General features: G+C 44.3%; 3 protein-coding genes across 11 annotated transcripts in view; 1 reads left to right on the plus strand and 2 right to left on the minus strand.

The window, feature by feature from the left end:
• BRCA2 (BRCA2 DNA repair associated) overlaps window positions 1–1569 on the plus strand; it is a 37051-nt gene extending 35482 nt beyond the window's left edge. Inside the window, exon 26 of the mRNA XM_042868588.1 lies at window positions 816–1569. Coding sequence (XP_042724522.1) covers window positions 816–1475 — 660 coding nt within the window. The 3' untranslated portion in view covers window positions 1476–1569. The remainder of the gene's footprint in view (window positions 1–815) is intronic.
• N4BP2L1 (NEDD4 binding protein 2 like 1) lies at window positions 1479–14259 on the minus strand. The gene is given in 6 exon segments (XM_042868586.1): window positions 1479–3385; window positions 4250–4326; window positions 5723–5811; window positions 6636–6760; window positions 14019–14173; window positions 14176–14259. Coding segments are annotated over 6 exon segments (759 nt in total). The 3' UTR covers window positions 1479–3156.
• Window positions 14260–14925: 666 nt separating this feature from the next.
• The window catches only part of LOC122178411 (NEDD4-binding protein 2-like 2), a 44134-nt gene continuing 36459 nt past the window's right edge, over window positions 14926–22600 (minus strand). For 3 of the 9 annotated variants that reach the window (XM_042868575.1, XM_042868580.1, XM_042868581.1), the window contains one exon: window positions 19304–20049. In XM_042868575.1, coding sequence (XP_042724509.1) covers window positions 19721–20049 — 329 coding nt within the window. In that variant the 3' untranslated portion in view covers window positions 19304–19720. The other 6 variants (XR_006178319.1, XM_042868576.1, XR_006178320.1 and 3 more) reach the window with 6 other exon arrangements.

The following is a 22600-nucleotide window of genomic DNA, read 5'->3' on the forward strand; positions in this document are numbered from 1 at the left end:
GACTTGAGAGGGAAGAGGTATCACCTTGCAAATGCCTGCATTTCACAGCAGCACTACCAAAAACTGAGTAAAACACTACTCTAAGCTTCTTTTAAGGCTGCTGGAGACAGGTTGTTCCTCGTGTGCAGTGCTGAGTGCAGTCAGAATAAAAATATTTTCTCTCACTGGTTGTGAGGGAGTTGGAAACACAGTGATAAAAGGTCAATAAATGAGGACTAAGTAAGTTTGTAAGGCATCCCTTTCCAGTTCAGAGAAAGTGCTAATATTTGATGCTGAAGCTTTAGTGGTATATATCAGTTTGTTAAATACACTGGCCAAATTGAAACAAATGAGCATTAAAAGTGTTTTTAAGCTATGCACGTGTTTAAATGATTTGCTGTGTAGTAGCTATCCTGTGTGTGTGCTACTTATCTTCATGGTTTTTGGTCTGTGTTCTGTCCCTTTTTCCTTCAAACCTTTTTCTTCATTCTTCCCTATTTAATAACCCGTAGAGGATATTTCCAGTGCAGAAGGCTCAGTTAACTCAATTTTATAGTGACCACTTTGAATTCTTACCATCTGGCACAGCAAAATTCCTCTCCATTGATCTCAGACATAGTGCAAATGTGCTGTCTTAGTGTGCATGTAAATGAACTCATCAGCTATCAACAGTTGAAAAAAAAACATCGGTCACTCTCAGAAGTTACCAAACCAAAGGTAACCCGGATATGAATTATACAGCAACTTTTGTATCCGTTTTTGCCCTGTTGTATGGAAGTAATTGAGGAAGATAATTGGTTTTTTATTCAACATGAAATTTTTTTCTTTTTAACTAGATCTCTTCCAAAATTGAAATGAAGCATCCGAGTCCCTTGTCAGCTAGCACACCAAATACAAAGCTTTTCCCACAAGGCTCAGCAATAACGCCTTCATCTGCTGTAAGTAATGAGAACCATCCTAGAAACAGCAAAAAGAGAAAAGCAATGGACTTCCTTAGCTGCATACCTGCCCCTCCATCACTGACACCCATCTGTTCCATCATTTCTCCATCTGTAAAAAAGGCCTTTCGGCCTCCACGAAGTTTGGGCTCACAGCACAGCAAGTTATCAAAAGAAACAAACCCAAATGCTGGTTGTGTCACCCCCAGTAGAAAACTGAGAGAAGCCATCCAGCTTTCTGATAACGACCTGGTTGCTGATGAAGAACTTGCAATGATTAATACACAAGCACTCATAAATACTGTACCAGAAGAAAAGAAGATGGATTATGTACATGAAGACAGTACGAGGGCTTCAAACTTATCTGGTGATACGAGGGCTAATTCATCTGGTGATCTTTCATTCAAAAATAGTTCCAGATCTACTAAGGAAGCAAACAGTTCGTTGAAAAGCAGCTCTGAAGGAGCTGATGCTCTCCAGAAGGACACAGAGGAACGTGAGGGTTCGTTATCGATCCGCAGGGTGCTGCAAAGGCGCAGATCCCACAAATGCCACTAGATGCACGTGTACAGTACTGTGTGTATTTCAAATTTAAATGTTTTTACTTTGTACATTAAAGCCTGATTGTAATAAAGTTACATTACAAAATTCACGAAATGCCTTTCATCTGCAAAGCAAATAATTTAGAGTTGAATGGCACAAATATGTAGCATACAATAGCATCGCTGTGGCTGAAGGTTTTAAAACCTATTACTTTGATTCTAACTTATTCTGAAATTACAGCAGTGCCTTTGTTTCAGTCTTGAGCAGTTTTTTTTTTATCCTCGATAGCATTAGAGTGGTTGTTTGGCTGCCAGGAGTAACAAGGCAAAATTAATTCTCCAAGCTTATTGTAACCAATCACAGCAGTTTTATTCTGAAATATCCCTCTGCAATTCTGGCGTAATTCTGTACCTTTTTCCTTAAAACTTTCTTTATAGTTCTTAAAAAGGTTTTAGAAAGCAGCCGTAATGATGGAAGTTTGATTCATAGCAGAATGACATAGAAAAGTATTAGTAATAGATACAGAGTCTACAGGCAGCCTCGCTCTTACACAGGCATAATGTGTTCCTTTACACCTTATGCTTCTCTGACCATGAACTGCTAGATGAATCATAGCTACCCCCATGTCTCCTAATGTCCAGGGTGAGCTGCCTTCATTTCCTACTGCAAAGCAGCTTGCTTGCTACCATCCTGCTCTATTACTGCTGTCTAATGTTCTGTACCTACTTTAAAAAACTAACATCACTAAAGCTGAGTTTTAGCATCTCATTTCGTGAGGCTTCTTGATAAGCGCATATGAGTAGGGCTTAAAAATACGGATAAAACTCTTGCAGGATGGCTGCTGCTTCTCATTCAGCCACTTCATAGTGGAAGGAGTTAATTTTTCCCTTAGAAACACTTTTCCCTTCCCACTCTCCCTCTCTGCCCTTTCTTAAGTTGTTACTTAGTGCAAAACAGTTTGTACTTCCAAGGTCAGGTACTTGGTAGCTTTGTGCTACAGCTATTTAGAGCTGTTTCTGTAGTGCTGTTCCTTCTCAAAGTTAATGAGTGCTCACCTAACACTTGTGTTCCCTTCAGGATTGCTTCCTCTGGCAGTCCACTCTCTTCAAGATTAAAGGCACAGTTTGGTGTGTTTTTCTCCTTGATGCTGGAGATGCTGTTTGGGTGCATTAGAGCTAAGGTAAGAACAGCATAACTCCAGGCAGCAGATGTAAAGAGGCGGAAGATCAAATCTTAGTATCTTAGCGCTTGTACCTCTCTCAAAGCTAGAAGCAATGCTCCAGATAAGAAGTGGGAAGATGCATAAAATCATAAAGTAGTAGAATAGCAGGAGGTGACCACTGCACAGGGAAGGAATTGGCCACACAGTCTGTAAGAATCTAGGAATGTTTGGTGTTATCTGTAAGTGAAAGAGCAATGAAGGAAAAACAAATGTGAGGCTCTGCCAGTAACACATTTTGCCATGAGCATGAATGCATTTCAGTAAAGGAAGAGATGAGGTTGTACAGTTCGTGCAAGGGACAGTGGTCTTGGATCACTCAGATTGAAGTGACACTTAATGACTTCAGATATAAAAGTCTCATTTAGAAAAGTAGTAGAAAAATAGAAGAATATAATAGTTTAGAAAAAAAAAAAAAATGTAAAACTAGAGATTGTTACACCCTGATAACAAAAGCACACAGAGGAATGCACCTCTTCAGTAAAACACCAGGTTGTTTGTACGTGCCGTGCGAGGTCTTCTGCTTGAGAAGGCTGCAGGGGGGTTGGCACAGGCACCCAGGCCATAGGCTGCATTTGGTCCAGGGGAGCTTTGGTCTTCTCTGCTTGGTTTTTCAGAGTGAAGAACACTGTGGAAGGTAACATAATGCTCATATTGTTCTTTCATCTGTTGTATCTTTTGTCGAGGGACATCATGGATATTTTTTCTGTAGAGTCAACATGAACAAAGAATGCATTACAAGTTATCTTAAACTTGCTGTGGTTCCTGCTATGTTCAGGCCATAGGCTTGATGACCTATTTCTATGTTTTTACTTCATTCTTTTTTATTTTTGCTAAACTGTAATCCACCACTACCTAACTTCTCAATGGCATTTTGAAGACTGCTGAGAAAATGTAGCCAAGCATTTCTGTGGGCAGCCAGGACATAAAAATATAGACAACTGCTTTGAAACACGTCCCAGTAAGAGTTATGTAGAAAAGACGTATGTTATTTTATGTGAATGTTGCTGGGGTTTATTGCCAACAGCTTGCTAGCCTTGGGATGAACTTTCACACATCTGGAGAGAGAGCCCAGATGCTGACTTGTAGCTGTCGTTGCCTTATCTGGGTGCACGTCCCAGAGAAGTCCTACCTGTTGTGGCTCAGAAGTGATGGGGAGGCAGTGTTGCTGACTCCATAGCAAGCAAGAGAAAAGTAAGGAACTGGCAAGAGAAACACTGTGAAATGTACTGCTTATGGTGGAGAGGCTAGCCATGGTGATGCCAGGGCAGATTTATACATGAAGTCTCAGGAGGAGAGGAGCAGCCCAGACATGCAGGGTTGTCGGGATGGACCAGAAACAGTCTTTGCAAAGCCTGCCAGGGACATCTGCTGTCTGCACACTCTGAAGAGCCACCTTTTTACCATGTAGCTGCAAAGAGCACAATTTACTACTGTAAATTTTGCACTACAACCCTGCTGTTGCTATTTACCGCGTTACGTTTTAGGGTGCATGAAGAGAAAGAGTGCTGACCTTCCTCAGAGCACAGAAGTGAGAAGCAGCCTGCTGTAGCAAAGGGAAAAAATGTACCTCGTCAGTTCTCGAACATTGAACTTCCAGGGCGTAGCTGGCTCTCGGAATATAACTTCATAGCTATATTCACGTGCCTGAGGAAGTACACAGAAGTTTTAGATTTATGGCTGCCACGCTCAGCAGTAGCCAGTCTTCCACACCCTTGAGATTTTTCATCTGGTCAAGAGATGTCTCATATATCCCCAGGAGGCAGAAAGAAGAGAGCCACAGATCCCACCAAGATGTTTGTCTGATTCCCAGCTCGTCTGTTCCTTCTTACCCAAAGGATCTGGGTCTCCCAGCAAAACTTGTCTCAGCCTCAGTAGTGACCACAGTGCCTCCCTCCCCACGACTGCCCTGGCTCTGGCAGTCACAGGTACTTCAAGAGCTACATGTTGGAGCTTCTGGGAGTGTCATGCTGTTTCCAGGCACTCAAGCTACAACACTCAGTCTTTTTTTTCTTTTTTTTTTTTTGGTGGTAAAGCATACACACACACACATGTATATACATATATATAGTTAATACAGTTATTCAAAGAATCATAGAACGGCCTGGCTTGAAAAAGACCACAAAGATCATCCAGTTTCAACCCCCTGCTATGTGCAGGGTCACCAACCAGCAGACCAGGCTGCCCAGAGCCACATCCAGCCTGGCCGTGAATGCCTCCAGGGATGGGGCATCCACAGCCTCCTTGGGCAAGATTGATTGCTTTTGGTTTGAAGGGGATAAGCGTTGCCTCCTAAGGACATTACAGAGTAGCAGAAAGGAGGCAGGGGCTCCTGCTGGTCTTTCTACACCTTGTTCCCCTCTACCTGAGGTCTCTCATTTGCTTCACAGTCACCCAGAGGCAGTCACAGCTTCTGCTAGAGGAGCACGCCCAGGACTTCCAGCATCACTACGCATTCTTGCCTCTTCTGAGCTCCTATAAGAGCAATACTCAGCCTCGAAGCTCTTAAATCACAGGATCATAGCCAAAGAGCGTGTAGCTGTGCTCAAGCGTGAGTGTAATGTTATCAGGCTGTATCATAAAACAGTACTAAGAATACTGCCAGAACTGCTGCAAACAGGTATCAGTGGACTATCAAAGATTCTTCCGGCTGTATTTTTCACAAGTCTTAAACTAAAATTGTAAGTCACCTTGATAAACATCTTAACTCTTACGTTCAGCCAGTTTCAAACTCAACAGTTTGGAAACCACTGTATCCATGTTCCTGTTGACATTCTGATTGCCAGGAAGTTACAGGGCAAATTCGAAGACCCTTTAATCTTTTCAATAATTATGCCTTCACTGAGGAACACGGCTGACTAGATAAAATAAGTACCTACACCCCCTTACCCCTTTCTCCACAATATAAATTATTAACCATAATTAGAGGACTGAGGGAAAATGGAAGTAATTATTTTCAACCTTGTTAAGAACTGTTCAGTTAGATCACCTCCTAAATATCATGGTTAAGCATACAAAAGCAATAAATCATAGCTTTCCCTACCATCATCACATATGGCTTCATTTCCCAAGCATGGATGTTGGTATTATCAATAATAACCGGGCTTTTCCCATTCTTCATTGCTTTGCGTGCTGCAATGTAACACATTAAGTAAAGCTAAAATGTATTAATAGCAGACTGTGTCAGGTCTTTCTAGCCCCAAAGTGCCCTTTCTTTGCCCACCCCGGCACACCTGGCTTCCCAAACATTGTGTTTGTATCTCCCTCCCAAACCCAAGCAGAGCTCAGCAGGTGTTTCCTGGTGGAGGTGATGCAGCTGAGCAGCAGCATCTGAAACTCTTACAGAACATATTTAGAGTATCTGTCTGAGCACTGGGTATTTACAGCAGATCCAAGTGACTATTATTTCCAAAAGATTCTGTTTTGTGATCACAGCGTATGTTTGCCATGGCAGTCAACGAGTTTGGAGCACAGACACAAAAGCACGTTACATTTTCTTTCTGAAATAGAAACCGTGGTGACTGCATTCCCAAACTGTCATTAGGTTTGTAAGTATTCCTTTTGGCTATCATGAATTCCTCGTTAACCCACTCGCAGCTCAGGACAGACATCTGAGAACATACAGTCTGTGCAGTGCTGTGCACACAGCTGCGCTGAGTGGCTGCACTGCTGCTATGAGCACGTCACCCTGCTGGGCCCAAACTTCAGCACTGCTGTCTGTTAGCCACCGTTTTGCTTCCAAAAACAGTACCTACCATCACCAACATTTACTCATTATCAATTCCAATTTCTAATGCTGTTGTAACTCAGAAGTGGTGAATGTTTTCTTAACCAGCACACCAGGAGCTTCGGTGTATGGCACTACTCTGAGGTATCTTCTCTGGGTGCTAAACTTAAAGGCACACTACAAAGAAAAACTATGCTGAAAAAAAAAACATTTCAGGCAATTCAGTCACCTCTCTTCTGGTTCCATTTGTGTGCATCCTCTAGGAAGTCAGGGTCAAACACATATACACCATTTCTAGAAAAGAAGTCATCAGTACTAAGAACTACAGCGCTGGGATAGTCACATTTCAGCTGTCTGAAAAAAGAAATGAAAGAAGGATTAGTGTGTGCAAACACATGCCTTTCACAGAGAGCATTAAATCAGGAGCCATGTGAGTGCTCTACAAATTTGCACATCACTTCATTTTGAAAATGCCAGGTAAAAGAGCTCTGGAAGTGATGTGGTCAGTAGATGGACACACAGGAGGGAAGGAATGGAGCCTAAAGGATGTTTGATTTCTTTAATTCAGCAGAGAAATCTGCAGTGTACTACCAACGTGAGTCTGTAATCACAGTAATAATTCAATTTTCTGAGTTATTTGGGAAGGCACGAATGTACAGTAAAGAAATTGCTGCTAATCCCATGGAAATTGGTCTCAAAAGGTGATTTGATCACAGGAGTTTCATTACAGAGAGATTTTTGAAGATAACTCAGAGGAACAGCTTGTCATTTAGTGAGGATGACCCACAGCTGTGGCTGAGAAGGGAGCTCCCTGTGGCTGGTGGCAGAGAGCAGCGCCCCTCCTCTTTACATTGGCGTGTATCCCGCTGTGGTGCCATGGAGCTGACACTGTGCTGCTGTGAGCAAGTGAAAATGCTCCCTAATGGTGGCTCACATTCTTCTGCAAGTCCTTAGAGAGCATAAAACCATCCTGATGCAAAACTGGGTTTCCAGTTGTAGTGCATCCATGGGCTGAACTGTTTATTTTCTCAGACAAGGGAGTGTTGGGAGGAGGAGGAGGGAGGGAATCCCTGTGAGAAGCCAGGGTGAGCGCCCAGCACAACCTCACTGCTCACCATCTCCTCAGGGCCCAGAAGCCAGTGCAAATAAAGCAAGGCCAGTCCAGAAGCCTCATGACTGCGACGTGCACGGTGCTGCCCTGCTATCTCACACTGCATTCAGTCCCCGTGACTCAGCTCAGCTCTTCAATACATCCCCGCAAGCGACAAAACAACTATTTCTCAATGTCTTATCTGGCTGAGCAAACGCAGGGAAAAGGTCCCTCTGGGTAATCAGCAAAAAACAGACACCCAGGCTGAAAAGGCTTAATTCTGTCATTTCCAGCTCTGCTCAAACCAATTTCATCCTAATCTGCCCACCAGAAGCAATGCTTTACTGGGGTTGCATGTTGCTTTAGTGGAATAAAAGTCAGCTTCTGACTTTGTTCCACCCTCACTGTAATTTCTATCAATTTTTGATTAATTAACCTCATTTTGGGGTAGCGACTGCCACAGAGCAGGCTGATGGCTGGCTGATGGCCTGTGCTGCAGCCCCTCCTTTACATTCTGGTTAGCAGCTACATGTAGTCTTCTGGCTCAGAAGTGTGTCAATCACCCAATTCCTGCTGCACAAACAGATCTAACAAAAGTCAAATACTCTAAACTTGGTGCCATGCAAAGAATTCTTATCACGAAGAGCAGAGGGCATCTACTGCTTATCTGCTTACTCTTGTGCTGACACACGGATAGATTTATCTCATCGCCCAGTGCCTTACCTCTCCATTGCTTTACCAACCCTCTTACCAATTCAAAATGTTACACAGTTTTAGCACACACATTACTTAGCTATTAGTGCAAATGCAAAGTCACAAGACCAAACTTGTACTTGAAAGGAGGAAAAATAGGGCACAAAATGTATTAAGAACAACAAATCACTGACACATTCGCTATATTCACACTAAACCAAGTCCCACTAACAGGAAACACTAAGCAGGTTTACATTCTGCCTATTCTGCTTTGACATTTGGCTTTCTAAAACAATGTGACTCTGAAGTTGACAGCTGCTTTCTGCAATCCTTTACAGCCCATGCACTCCTAACCACTCTGTGCAGCAAAAATACCTGTTTTTTAGGAAAATATACTGCACCCATATAAAATGAGGAGCTGGGGGTGACGTTATTACGAAATTTTGAGCAGCATCCATCACAGTTAGACCAGTAAGTGTAAGCCATACTAAGGAGAGGAAGAAAGACAAAATCTCTTTGTGAGACCAAGGGTAATTACATGCTGTATTTGCATTAACAAAAAGCCACTGAACTTTAAGCACTGTGTTGCGATAAACAGCATCTGCCAAAAGTTCCGCACTGGTTTGCCTACATGGGCCACTGAACTGCTTAGCATTGTGCTGTCTTGCAGCAGTTACATGGTGGTGTGTTACAGATATGGAGGTTGTGTCATGGTGTGTTACACTGCTCAGCAAGGCTATGGATGCTCCCTCCTTGCAGGCATTCAAGGCCAGGCTGGATGGGGTTGTGAGCAACCTGCTCTAGAGGGAGGTGTCCCTGCCTATAGCACGGGGTTGAAACAAGGTGATCTTAAAGGTCCCTTCAACCCAAACCATTCTGTGATTTATCACAAGCAAAAGTTTGCTCTGCTTCTCTCTTTTTTCCCAGATTGCCATGCTGGGGGAAGTACCTCATTAGATGGAAACAGGTGGAGAAACAGCTTTCAGACAGAAAAGCAGCCAACTTCATGTGTTTGGGAACTGCTAAAAACCTTGGTGAGGTCACAGGCAGCCCCAAGAGCAGCTGAGGGCATCAGGGAGACTTGGGATCAGTGTAGGCTCTCACCTCCTCTTCCAGCTCTATGATGGCTGTGATGATTAATAAAAGGAGACTCTTGCTGTGGAAAATACAACTGTGCTTCTGTTTGGCCACAGAAGTGTTGAAACAGCTGAGTGTATAGAGAGGGGGTTTTAAAGCATTCTAAATTATTCATCTGAAGAGCTGTTCCCATGATTTATACAGTTTTCAAAGTCTCTTTTTTTATTAACAGCATCTTCAGCACTTTCAAACAATCATTTTGGAGTTTAACTGCATACATTTCTGTCTTCACGGACAACAAAATTATTATCCAGGCTTTCAACTGCCTGGGAGCTTGGGAGAAGTTTTCACAGTCGCTGATAACATCATCGGAGAAAGAAAGCCCCAGCTGCATTTCATCGGCTGAAGCCTCAAGATGCAAACTCCTTCCAAGGTAACATAGGATCATTTAGGTTAGAAAAGAACTCTAAGATCATCAAGTCCAACCACTAACCTAGTACTGCCAAGCCTACCATTAAACCATATCCCTAAGCACCGCATCCACACATCTTTCAAAAAGCTCCAGGGATGGTGACTTAGCTACTTACCTGGGCAGCCTGTTTCAATGCTTCACAACACTCTTTGTGAATAAATTTTTCCTAATATCCAACCTAAACCTCTACCATGCAACTTAAGACCATTTCCTCACGTCTTCTCACTTGTTTCTTGGAGAAGCCTCACCTCAACCTCCTTGCAGGCAGCTGCAGAGAGCAATAACGTCTCCCCTGAACCTCCAAACCGAACAATCCCAGTTCCCTCAGCTGCTCCCTGTAAGATTTGTGCTCCAGACCCTTCACAGCTTCGTTGCCCTTCTCTAAACACACTCCAGGGCCTCCGTGTCTTTCCTGTAGCGAGGAACTGAACACGGTACTCAAGGACCTTAAGTACTAGCACCACACACAACTAGTTGTTCTGGTCACTCTTCCTTACACAGAGCTTTCCCGTGGCACTTTCAACATAAAAATCAGAAATATGAGGAGCAGAGCACAACCTGCCGTGTTTTGACAACTCCTGGCACCCTGAGGACTTTGGCCTGGCACACGGCTGCCGGGCAGCATGACGGGGTGTCCACACCTTGCCCATGGGGTTGGGAGCAGCAGCTGCATTTCGCAGAGCAACAGGCTGCATGTCACACATTGCAGAGAAGTACCCAAAACATAAGCATTTTGTATGTTTGCAGTAGTGTGTTGCCAGCTGGAAGCAGGAGCTGCAGAGCTGATAAGCAAAGTCCACAAACAGCGACAGAGCTGCAGTTCTGCAGTGGAGTTAGGATCCTGGTGGCAGGCCAGGCTGGTTCAAGATCTTACCAAATGCAAGGCTGAACAAGGGACTGGAGGAGAAAGGAAGAATGGAGCAAGTGGGAGAAGGACTGATATGTAGAGTTATAGGGAGCTCTGTGGAGAAAGACCTGGGAGTTCTGGTGGACAAAAGCCAGACATGAGCCAGCAGTGTGCTCCTGCAGTCCAAAAAACCAACAGTATCCTGGGCTCCCTCAACAGAGGGTTGGCAAGCAGGGACAGGGAAAGGGACAGGATTGTCCCTTTCTGCTCTGCCCTCATAAGTCCCCATCTGGAGCATGAGTCCAGCACAAGAATGACACGGTGCTGTTGGAGTGGGTCCAGGGGGGGGCAATGAGGATGATCAGAGGGCTTGAGCACCTCTCCTGTGAAGACAGGCTGAGGGATTTGGGCTTGTTCAGCCTGAAGAAGGCTCTGGGGAACCCTCATTGTAGCGTTTCAGCACATAAAGGGAGCTTATAAATGGGAGGGAGTCCAACTTTGTACACAGGCAAATAGTGATAGGAGAAGGAGGAATGGTTTTAAAGTAAAAGGGGAGAGACTTGGAAGTTAGGAGGAAAATTCTTTACTCAGAGTGCAATCAGGCTGCCCTGAGAGGCTGTGGGTGCCCCATCCCTTCAGGCACTCGAGGCCAGGCTGGATGGGGCCCTGGGCGGCCTGAGATGGTATTTTGTAGCCCTGCCCATGGCAGGAGTTGGGCTGGGTGGGCTGTAAGGTCACTTCAAATCCATTCCATACATCTAAGATGCTACAAAACTGGAGAAGATGTAGCTTATGTCAAGCACTAATGCCTCAGTGCCAATGTACTTTTCACCTTTTGTTTCTCTGTCATCTGTTTGGGATCCATTCTTTCTGCACTTCACAGTGGAGTACAAGAATGACCCCCATTTCAAGTGATAAATAAACAGCAGTGGCTTAGAAGTTGCATATTTGATCATTCCCAGCCTAGTGCTTGAGTGAAACTGCTCAATATGTTGCACAAGTTGTGTATTTCCAGCCAAAACAGACTCTACTGTGAAGCAGATAAGAACTTGCATGTGACTTGATTTTTGGAGATGTTTTTGGAAGCTGTACCCACTACTGCACCTCAGGTAACTGTTTTCTTAGCGCTTGCCTTGATTTGATCATAAAACACGTACTGTGAAGTCAGGGAGGAACGTACCCACGTGGAGGACATTACTCACATCTGACAGAGGCTCTTGGAAATGTAACTCCCTCTCTCTCTTTCTTCTCCCACACTGGTGGTGAACAGCTAAGGGAGCCAGTGGGGCAAACCTAATAAATAGGAGGTTCAGGAAAGCATATCCTTAATAGTGAAGTAATTGGAAAGATTTGAAATTTGCCAGTGAGCAGAACAAATCCTCATTCTGCCTTGATTACTGAATGTGTCACAGGTGGCTCCTTCACTGCCTTTACCAGCAACAAACAAACAGACCAGAACTGACCAGTCCCAATGCCACGCCAGCTCCTCTGAGCTGGTACAGTGACTTGGATGGGGAAACTGTTTCCACAAATACACTGTGATCACATCTCACAGAGCTGTACCCAACCAGTGCTAAGTGATGCTGAAAGGTGTGGGAATCAAGTCATCAGCCCCAGCTTGCCACTGGAAAATGCTCTGAAGTGACAGAGTGAAAATGGGACAGTCTGCTGGAGCTATCAGTGAGTTGAGGTATCAGCAGTGATAACATTCATGGCTCATGACATTTCTGAGTGCTGTAAAGTACAGCTTACAACAGAAATTCTGGCTGATAATAATGAATGAATGGGGATCTGTGTGAAAGCAGCAGAAGAAACAGCAGAGCAAAGGTTAAAACAATAGCATATACTGCTAAACAAACAGCAGTGAAGCTGGGAGATTTGTCCTTCACCCACACACCTCAAAGCCAGCACTCTGCTGAGCCCAGAGCAGATGGATTGCCATGGGAAACCTCTGCAAGCACCTTCTGATTTCAGCCAGACCACTTGTGCAGTGTACTCTGATGCACCTTTCCTCTCGTGCAGGATCGTGCACTGAGCTTGTTGTACTAATTTAGAATCATAGAATTACCTGGGTTGAAAAGGACCACAATGAACATCTAGTTGCAACCCCCCTGCTACGTGCAGGCCCACCAGGCTGCCCAGAGCCACATCCAGCCTGGCCTTGAATGCCTCCAAGGATGGGGGTTTTAATTTAATCTAATCTAATTTTAGTTTGATTTTAGAAAAGTTTAGTTTTTAGAAACGAATTTCTGCTCAGTACATTGCAGCAAACAATGTGGGATGTGGGAAAAGCAAACAGCAGCACTTTCTTGGCACAGACCTTTCAAAACCTAGGCAGAGCTAGTGGAGAGGTGCTAAGTGCAGTTCTCACAGCTGCCCTTTGAGCCCCATCCTGCAGTAGCACAGTTAATGGAGCTAAGTGCAGAACAGGTATCTCAAGCACTCATCTTATATAGGACTAAAGCAACGCTTACAATTCATTTTGCAAATTTCTCATTAATAATTAACCTCATATTTTGACCTAAAAAAAAAAAAAAAAAAAGCCATTTATTTGCATTGGTTGAGAATACACCCCCAAATCATTACATTCAGTCTGTACTATGAGAAAACCCAAACTCCTCTGGCAGTGATGGGACCTGTGCTTAAATGATCTCTTTAAGAACAGACGTGCAGTTGGGCCTTCACAAAAAGTACAGTCTGTGGACATTCACTTCAGAACCCGATCCTGCAGGCCGCCTGTAAGGCAGAAGACCCCGTCCTACAGAAGGGGCTGCCCTGCAGACGAGGAGCTGCAGGTTCAGCCTCACTCTCTGTGCTCCCACCTTTTGCAGTCCGGCCGTTTTGCTGCACCACAGAACGTTGTGATAACGAGCACGGGGCTCCTCAATGCCCGGACCTGGAGGAAGCCCACAGCCCAAGCGGCTCAGGTTGGAAGAAACCTTAAGATCACGCAGTTCCAACGCTCTGCTGGTGCAGGGCTGCCGGCCGCGAGAACAGGCTGCCAGGGAAGGCAATGCAGAGGGCCGTGCTGTGAGCACCAGGAAACGTCTCCGTTCTGAGGGTGAGCGCGGGCGCTGGGAGCCGCGAGGCAGCCGCCTGCGCGACGGCGGACTGGGGCTGCGCTGGGTGACGCTGCTCAAAGTATCCTCGCGTATTTTGGACCGGTTTCGGAGCAGCCTCTTCTGCCCGTACCGCAACCACTGGTGCCCCGAGCGGGGCTCGGACAGCAGAGGAGCGGCAGCCGCAGATTGTGCCGGTTTGCCCCGTCACAAGAGGAAGCGTTTCAGCGCCCGCGATCAACCGCAAGGAGCGCTCGTCCGCTGCTTTTCGCGGAGCAACAAACATCGCGGCTCCGCCGGCACAGCCGAGGCCCCGCCAGAGCAGGGCCCCTGCCAAGCTCCGCAAAGCTCCGTGGAGAGGACGACGGCCTTACCTGGCCAGCGTGCTCTTCCCGGAGCCCGGCAGGCCCCGCAGCAGCACCAGCGTTTTACCGAAGCGCCGCGGGGAGCGGCAGGGCGGGGGCTGCAGGCTGAGCCCTCCCAGAGCGCGGAGCAGCTGCTCCTCCATACGGCACGGCTCGGTGCGGCTCGGCACGGCACGGAGCCCGGCCACGAAGGAGGAGGCGGGCGCTGGTGGGGTGCGGCCCGGCCCCTCTCGATCACAACACCGTGCATCGCCACAGGCTTGGGCGGGGCGGACGGAAAGTTGCGCGAGCGACGGGGAGCTGAGGGTGGTGGCTGACAGCCAGAGCACGAGCCGGCCGTGTGCCCAGGCGGCCAGGTCGGCCCATGGCAGCCTGGCTCGTATCAGCAGCAGCGCAGCCAGTGGCACCAGGGAGGTGATCGGCCCTCTGTACTCAGCTCTGGGAGGCCGCACCTCGAGTGCTGTGTTCAGTTCTGAGCCCCACACTGCAAGAATGACATCGAGGCCCTGGAGCGTGTCCAGAGAAGGGCAACAAAGCTGTGAGGGGTCTGGAGCACAAGTCTGATGGGGAGCTGGGATTGTTCGGCGTGGAGAAGAGGAGGCCCAGGGGAGAAAACAACACAGGCTGCGCACCTTGGGATGAAAGAACGGGTAGCAGACATTGGTGAAGCTTGACATGAAGAGACTGGAAATTAATGCTAACTAACAGGACAAGCAGTGAGGGCTGGAAGGAAGAGGATGAGACCACTGGTACACTGTTCATGCTCTGATACATGCAGCAACATTGGGGCCCTCATACAAATGAATTAAATACAAAAATTCAAGCCTCATTGCGCTCATTAAGATGTACATGTACATTGCAACCGGCTTCAGAAAGCGACCTTTTAACACACATAAAATACATACATACATACATATACATCTCAATTGCAACTTTTATTATGTGCATAAAGCAGCTGATACTGAGGGAGGAAAAAAAGATAACTGCAGATTCACACCAGAAATCGATACTGGCTACTTTCTTCCAGGTTGCTCCTTACATTTGAAATCCTTGGTTGCAAACTGAAGTCCTCTCATGGTGGAATCAAAGTGAAGTTTCTGTAACAAAAGAAAGAAAAGATTTTGTTGGAATACCACAATAGTGCAGGCTTCAATTGTGGCAAATCTGACCTTTGGACTAAAGAATTCACCTATCTGAGATTTACAAAGCCTGTTTCTCTCTCATACTCAGCCGTTGGCCCTTTTTGTAATAACTGAAAAGGAACAGAGAGAAAAGCAGAAAAGAGAAAATGCAGGGAAAAAAAAAAATCAAAAAATAAAAGAAAAATGGAAAAAAAGAAGAAAAGCTGGATGTCAAAATAAGAGCTAACAAGGTCTTAGCAATCACAAGGCTGAAAAAACAAATAAGGAGATGAGTAACACAGTGGACACTTTATTTTTTTAATTTTTATTTCCTATTTAATCCCCCCTCACCCCATATCTTTTATTTCCTCTTATTCCCTGCTGGTAATTATGCTCTCTCCTTAAATAAGTTTTAGGCCATGTTTTCCTGGAAAGCTCTAGAAAGGGTAGGTGAGGTTTTTGGGTCATAATTCTGGGTGCTGTTTCATGCTACATATCAAAGGATAGAGATTTTTAATATCAACTGGAAGAGTTTGACCCTGGGAGGGTATAGCATCTTCTGTTCCATTAATGGAGAACTGGTTTAATTTGCTTTGTATTTTTCAGATCATTTTTCATTCCAGCCTAAAGAGCAAGGAATCAGCGAAGCACCAGATTTGCAGCCTTGTTTGTTCCAGTTCTCAGATCTTCTTGAAGCTCTTCATTTATTGTGACAACACATGAAGCACCAGGTACTCACTTAACAACATACTTTAACTGGTTTTCTCAGGTATTTAACTGGTATTCTCTTTAGTATTTGTTTAAGTTAAAAACACAAGAAACACTGAAAAAGGAATTTGTGAGTAGGAACCGGAGATCATCTTTTTTGCCAGCTCTTGAGTACTGTTTAATTTAAGGAAGTGAGAATTAAAACCAAGTTGTAATAGTAGTCAAATTTTTATGATTCCTACTTTTTCACAGTAAGAGGAGCAGTGTCACAAATCCATTCTCAATGTTCAGGCATAAATATACTTTTTTCCTTTTATCTACATCTGGGAAACTTGCTCAGACTTCTCTTTCTTGCTCAGTTCCAAGGACATCCTTGCTTTTGCCACCATCACACCTGCGACTCCTTAATCTCCTGCATCAAATACAAGATGTTTTAATATCAATGCCCTTGGAGATAGGATTTCACCCCTCCTGTCACTTCTCATTCATCATCATCGATTTGACCTGGCTGCCAGTCATCTCACACTCACTCTCAGGTGATTCTTTGCTGCCTCATCTCTTGGGCAGAGCCAGAGAAGTCGGAGCATCGGCTCAAGCGCAGAGTTCTGCACACCAAAGCAAGTCTGCACTGTATGCAAAGCAATGCATGGATGACAATTCATCCCAGCCTGATGAGAGTTCAGGCAGATCCCTTTGGCATGTGTGTTGAGGTGAGCTCACCCAGCTTCAGTCTAGCTGCAGAAGCACTGCATCCAGCAAGGGGAGACGCCAGCAATAGCATGGCCAGGAAAGGAGGACTGATAACATGTCATCAGGAGATTTGTCTCACCCAAACAACCCCATGGGGCTGTCCTAGAAGATATGTTCCTGTAGGGAGTTAATGCTATGCCTCAAGCAAAAACATGCCTTTATTTTGTAATAATAATGCAGATAAATGCTTAAACTGCTATCGGCTTTTGTCAGCTTGCTCTACAATTCTATCGGCATCTGGCAATGGGAGTTTCCAGTCTAAGAGCTTTTAGGCACTAAAATACCACCCTGTTTTCACTGATCTCAGCATTTTATTATTATTATTATTATTATTATTATTATTATTATTAATCAGGATCTCTTGCCTAATCTCCACAACAAATACTGATGTGCTGCCCATGCTGCTCTAGGAGCTCTTAAAACTACTTTAGAGTAACTATGTTTTCTTGGTGAAACACAAACATTGTCCACTCTCATTTCAACAAAAACAGCCTCATGGAACAATACAGAATCATGGTCATCTGACTAAAAATTAAACAGCATTTAGCCAATAATGCTTGGAACCATAGAACCACTAAGGTTGGAAAAGACTTCTAAGAGCACCAAGTCTACCCGCCAGCCCAGCCCACCATGCCCACTGAGCCCGTCCCTCAGTGCCACATCCACACGGCTCCTGAATGCCTCCCTGGGGAGCTGCGCCACTGCCTCACCCCTCCTGAGAAGAAATTCTTCCAACCTATCAGTATCCAACCTGAACAGCATCTGGCACAACTTGAGGCCACTCCCTCTTGTTCTACCTGGGAGAAGAGGCTGACCTCCATCTCACCACAACCTCCTTTCAGGCAACTGTAGCGAGTGATAAACCGAACACAGCACTTGAGATGCGGTCCCACCAAGTCTGAATGCAGAGGAATCACCCCCTCCCTGGTGCCACTGGCTTCACTGTTGCTGATACAAGCCAGGATGTCATTGGGCTTGTTGGCTACCTGGGCACTCTCAAATGTTTACTCTGAACTGCTCAACAAATCAGGAATATAGCACAGAGGTGACATGAATCACACCAGATCACCTCAGTAATTAAGCTGGCAACAAAGTGCAGCTGCTAAGCATCCTACACCATTGCTTTCACTTTACCAGGCAGAATTTAGATTTTGAGAGGGAAAAAAGAGGGGACTTGCATAGCAAAGTGCTGCCCACTCTTTCCAACTTAGGCTTAAAAACAAAATAAGACCAACAAAAGCCAACAATCCTCCACCTCACAAAAAGACAAATGAGAAAAAAAAATATCAAAACAAACAAAAGAAATCCAATCTCAATCCTTATCTGAAGAAAACAAGAAGAAGTAAATTGGGTGATGCTTAATGCATCTCACCAATCGTAACAACCCACGTTCTTCAGATATTTGGACAAATCTAAAACCAGAAATGAAACACATTTACAGGTGTGACTGATTACCTTTTCCTTCATGCAGTTTTTTTGTTTTAATTAAGGTGTTCTCTCACTACTGATGAAGGACAGCACCCAGACAGCCACTGCTGGCAGAGGTCGCGGCGTTCTCTTCCATCACCCCAGGAGACATTTCTGGCAGCATTTCAGAAGAGTCTTCATTCTCGTGGTGACTTTCATTTAGATCTTCAAGGGTAATAACATCAGCTAAAAAAATAAACAAATTATAAACTGCAGCTAAAAATACTTGAAGTTATCTTACATAATTTGTATCATGAATAGTATATTCATGATAATTTGTATCAGAATAGACTGTTTCTAGAACAAGCTTTTATCTCATCAGAATGCTCAGGATTCTGCTTCCTAAATGGCCTCACAAATAAGCTAATTATTTCGGGTTTAAATAATATAGATACACATCTGTCAGAGATAACATATATACATATATACACATCAGTTTTACATGTACACATATATATAAATCCTGCTTTTCTACTTCCTTTCAGCTCTCTAAGGACCTTCCTTTTCTGTCTCTTTCTGCTGCCCCAGAAACTCTCCTATTTCAGGCAACAAACCCTAACAGCTTCCAGCAACCAACTATTGTATTTTAATCTTGTTGCACAATTTATTCTAAATTACACTAAACTAATACAGAAATAATGGAACCAAACAATCAATAACCGGACAATGTAGCTGCACGCTGCAGGAATTAATGTGTGCAGAATTAATGTGTATAGAAGTCCTGAGCACCTTGTGGGACCTTGATGCCTCCTGCTGCTTGAGGGCCCAACCTGTTGTCAGGCTGACCGTTAAGCTGAAGGTGCTCAGCTTTTCAGAGGAACAAAAGCTAAATAAAAGCTTTTTCATCTTACATTTCTTTCTGATCTGGAATCAGATAAACTTGAATTTAGTATTTGATTAGTTGTATGCAGGAAACTAAAATGCAAAGAGTCTCAGTATGTCAATCGGGAGAAGTGGCAGCAGCTCTGCCATGCTACCTACCCAACCACTGGAGGCACACATCTGCCAGGAGGGTTGGAACTAGATGATCCTAAAGGTCCCTTCCAACCCAAACCACTCTACAATATCTTACTACTTTTGCACAGAGAAGTGTTACCACTCTTTTGTGCTGAAAATCTTTGGCATATTTCACTTCAGTATTAACCGTGTTCCCCACAAATATTTTATACCAGCTCTGTATCACAAAATACACTCACCAGCCAAGGCACTTCCACTCTGCAACCCATTTGCTTTCTGCTTCTCCTGAAATACATAACAACAGTCCAGAGAAAAAGAGAGTATGTGACAAGAGATTTTGCTATTCTGGGAGAGAACAAAATCTGTGTTCTATTTTACATTACTATGTCATTGTACCTGCAGGATTTTCCTCATTTCCACTGCTCCTCAAGTAAAATCAAACCTTTATAAAGCAGCAGCGGGAAGTAGCACAAGAGTAATTTGTAAGTCACAATTTCTAATTAGACAAGGAAAGTTAAGCTGCCATCAGTCACTCTGTGACCTCTTTGGTCACGGCAGGAATAGCCACAAAGTTGCTGCTGTTTGCAGAGGGTGGCACTTGCTCAGATGATGGGAGAAAACCATAAGGAGGAAGACATTAGATCCAGTGCGTTGTATTTAGTGATCACAGGCCAGATCAGAAAGATCAAGGAAACTTTATAAGTTTTGTTAATCCCCCACAGCTACTTTGTACGTACTTCTGAAGCTGAACTTCCAAAATCTGGATCCTCCCATGGCATGAACTGGTTTTGGAAATACCCAGAAGTGTACATACAGCACCCATCTCCTCATTGTGGATATTAAAAAAGGAGAGTTTACTAGCAAAGAGTAGAACCTTGCTTCATGAACTGAGTGATTTCTCTTTACACCTGGAATATTGCAAAGCCTTTCGAAATCCCCTAAAATTCGTACCTCCACAGAGGTCTTCCACAGTAAATAGATCATCTTTGAAACTTTCCAGTCAAGAGGAACTATATAATCATCTGGCAACAAGGATTCTGCAGAAGAAAATATTTTTGCAGTTGAGTGTTCTCATCTCTTCACGGCTAAAGTATATCACTGCATTGTCATTTTTGCTAATTCCTGCATGAGCCAGCAGCAAAGCCAAAACTGACATTTACCAAAGACCAGGGGAGGGGAGGGAAAAAAGATTTGGTTTTGTTTTCTTTTTTTATGCAAAGACTTTCGTTTCCCCCACACTCCCCGAACCACAGCACAAACAAGAACAGAAAGCTCTCAGCCCATAAATGCAACAAAACGCAGTTCTGTAACAGACTCCACGTTTTAAAATGCTTATTCATAGGAAGCACTGCAATATTATCCAATAAATTACTTTCTAGTATGTTTTAACTGCAAAAACTCTTCACTTCTCAAGGAGCTGAAAAGAGATTCTTCATAGAAAAGCAGTCTAAAATATATTTTGTGCTTATAAGAGAAACAGCCAAGCAAGTAAATCAACTTAATCTTTCATTTATAGATATCCAAGGACAATTACCACAATTTTTCCCTCCAAAATTTTTAAACAAAAATTGTCTGCAATTATCACTCACAGACTCTACTGCCTGATGGAGTGGTTGGCAACCCTGCCTGCAGCATTCTGTAGTTCTACGTGTATGCCAATGAACAGCCTATCACTACACAGCTGACCACAGAAAAAGCACAAGAACTTCTGGAGTTGTGAGAAAAACACGTCTGAATCAGAACACAGTCAGCATTCTGTGGAGCATTCACACTTTCGAGGAGAAAACAAACCCACAGCAATCACAAGCTGGGGAGAGCTCAGAGATATCAGGGGGGCTTTATATTTCTTAAAGGTTATTTCCAAAGGAAACTCATCTAGAATATTATATCATAGAATATCATATAATAGAATCATAGGATGGCCTGGGATGAAAAGGACCTCAAAGATTATCGAGTTTCAACCCCTGCTATGTGCAGGGTCACCAACCAGCAGACCAGGCTGCCCAGAGCCACATCCAGCCTGGCCTTGAATGCCTTCAGGGATGGGGCATCCACAGCCTCCTTGGGCAACCTGTTCCAGTGCGTCACCACCCTCTGTGTGAAAAACTTCCTCTAATATCTAACCTGAACCTCCCGTCTCAGTTTAAAACCATTCCCTCTTGTCCTGTCACTATTCACCCCTTGTAAACAGTCATTCCCCTTCCCATTTATACGCTCCCTTCACGTATTGAACAGCCACAATGAGGTCTCCCCGGAGCCTTCTCTTCTCCAAGCTAAACAATCTAAACACCCAGAAACTCACTCACAGAAGAATGACATTTGCTGCACCCAACAGCTGAGTGCTTCGGGATGCCTGTTCTGTTTGCCATCCCCCTGGCCAATCACTTCTTTCAAGTCATGGCCAACTCCAGTCCCTCCTAGATGCTGGCAATCAAGACCACAGACATTAGTGCTTGCCAAGCTTAGATACTGTAGCAGTTGAGACAACCCCAATTGTTCCTGGCTGTGCTTAACCCTGCACATGATTTGGTGCCAAACTGAGGTCAGGCAGCACCGCAGGTTCTTTGGGCACATATCGAGGCCAGCAGTGCTGCCAGGGGGTTGCCATCACTGTTCTGGCAGGTAACATTGCCATCAGCTTGTGTGATAAAACAAAGAATCAGCATGCCTGTTTTGGCATAGAGACAGAACATAAGCTGCTTTTCTGCTTTTTTGGTTAAATTCAATTCCACTGAAGCAGACAGGTGTACAGGCTCAACAACTCATCCGTGTTTTAAAATCTATTTGTTTGCCAAATCAAACTTACTGCTTTTTTCACAGGCTAAGTTTAGGCCAAGGAAGTTGCAGACCCTTACACACAGCGGCCATGGGCGGCTCTTCCCATCGCAGTGTGTTGCAGTGATTCCCAAACATGCCCATTGTTGCTGACTGCAGCTCTGTGCGGCCAGCTGGCAGTGATCTGGAAATCACAGTTGCCATAAACAGCTCCTCCGAGCACTGATGGTGCTTCTGAGTAAGTTCATGTGCTGAACTGGAAGTACAAGCATAGGACAACTAGAGCTCTGGAAGGCAAACATGGCACTGTGGCACTCAGTCACGTGTGATTAAAAAGAAAGCACTGAATATCTGAAAATGCATCCTGTAAGTGGAACTTAAATGAGATTCTGCAAAAGGTTTTCAATTGTATCTAATCCACATTAGGATTTATGAATAAACCCCACATTAGGGCTTATTCCTTTTTCTTTGCTTATGAGAATATGCTACCATCATCAACCGTAAAAAAAAATAAACATGCAGGTTTTATATAAGAGCACCCATTTTTCCATTTAGTTTTGTAATCAACAAATTAAAGCCTTTCTGAGAATGATGTATTCACATCAAGAGCTTTGGATTTGAAGTTGCTAAGTCAGCATCACTCCAGAGAATGTGAGGGTGAGGCCAAACCCAATGGCCCCTTAGAGATAAAGTAAAGATGCTTTAAAAAAAGAAAAAGAAAGAAAGAAATTCACCAAAGCAGCTGCGATTCCTTTCAGGAGGGTTGCTATTTCATTCACTGTTACCTGCAGTCAAAATGAACATTTAATCACA

This window comes from Lagopus leucura, unplaced genomic scaffold (assembly GCF_019238085.1).
Source record: "Lagopus leucura isolate 7727_CA_CO unplaced genomic scaffold, USGS_WTPT01 Super-Scaffold_100001, whole genome shotgun sequence".
Classification (NCBI taxonomy): Eukaryota; Metazoa; Chordata; class Aves; order Galliformes; family Phasianidae; genus Lagopus; species Lagopus leucura.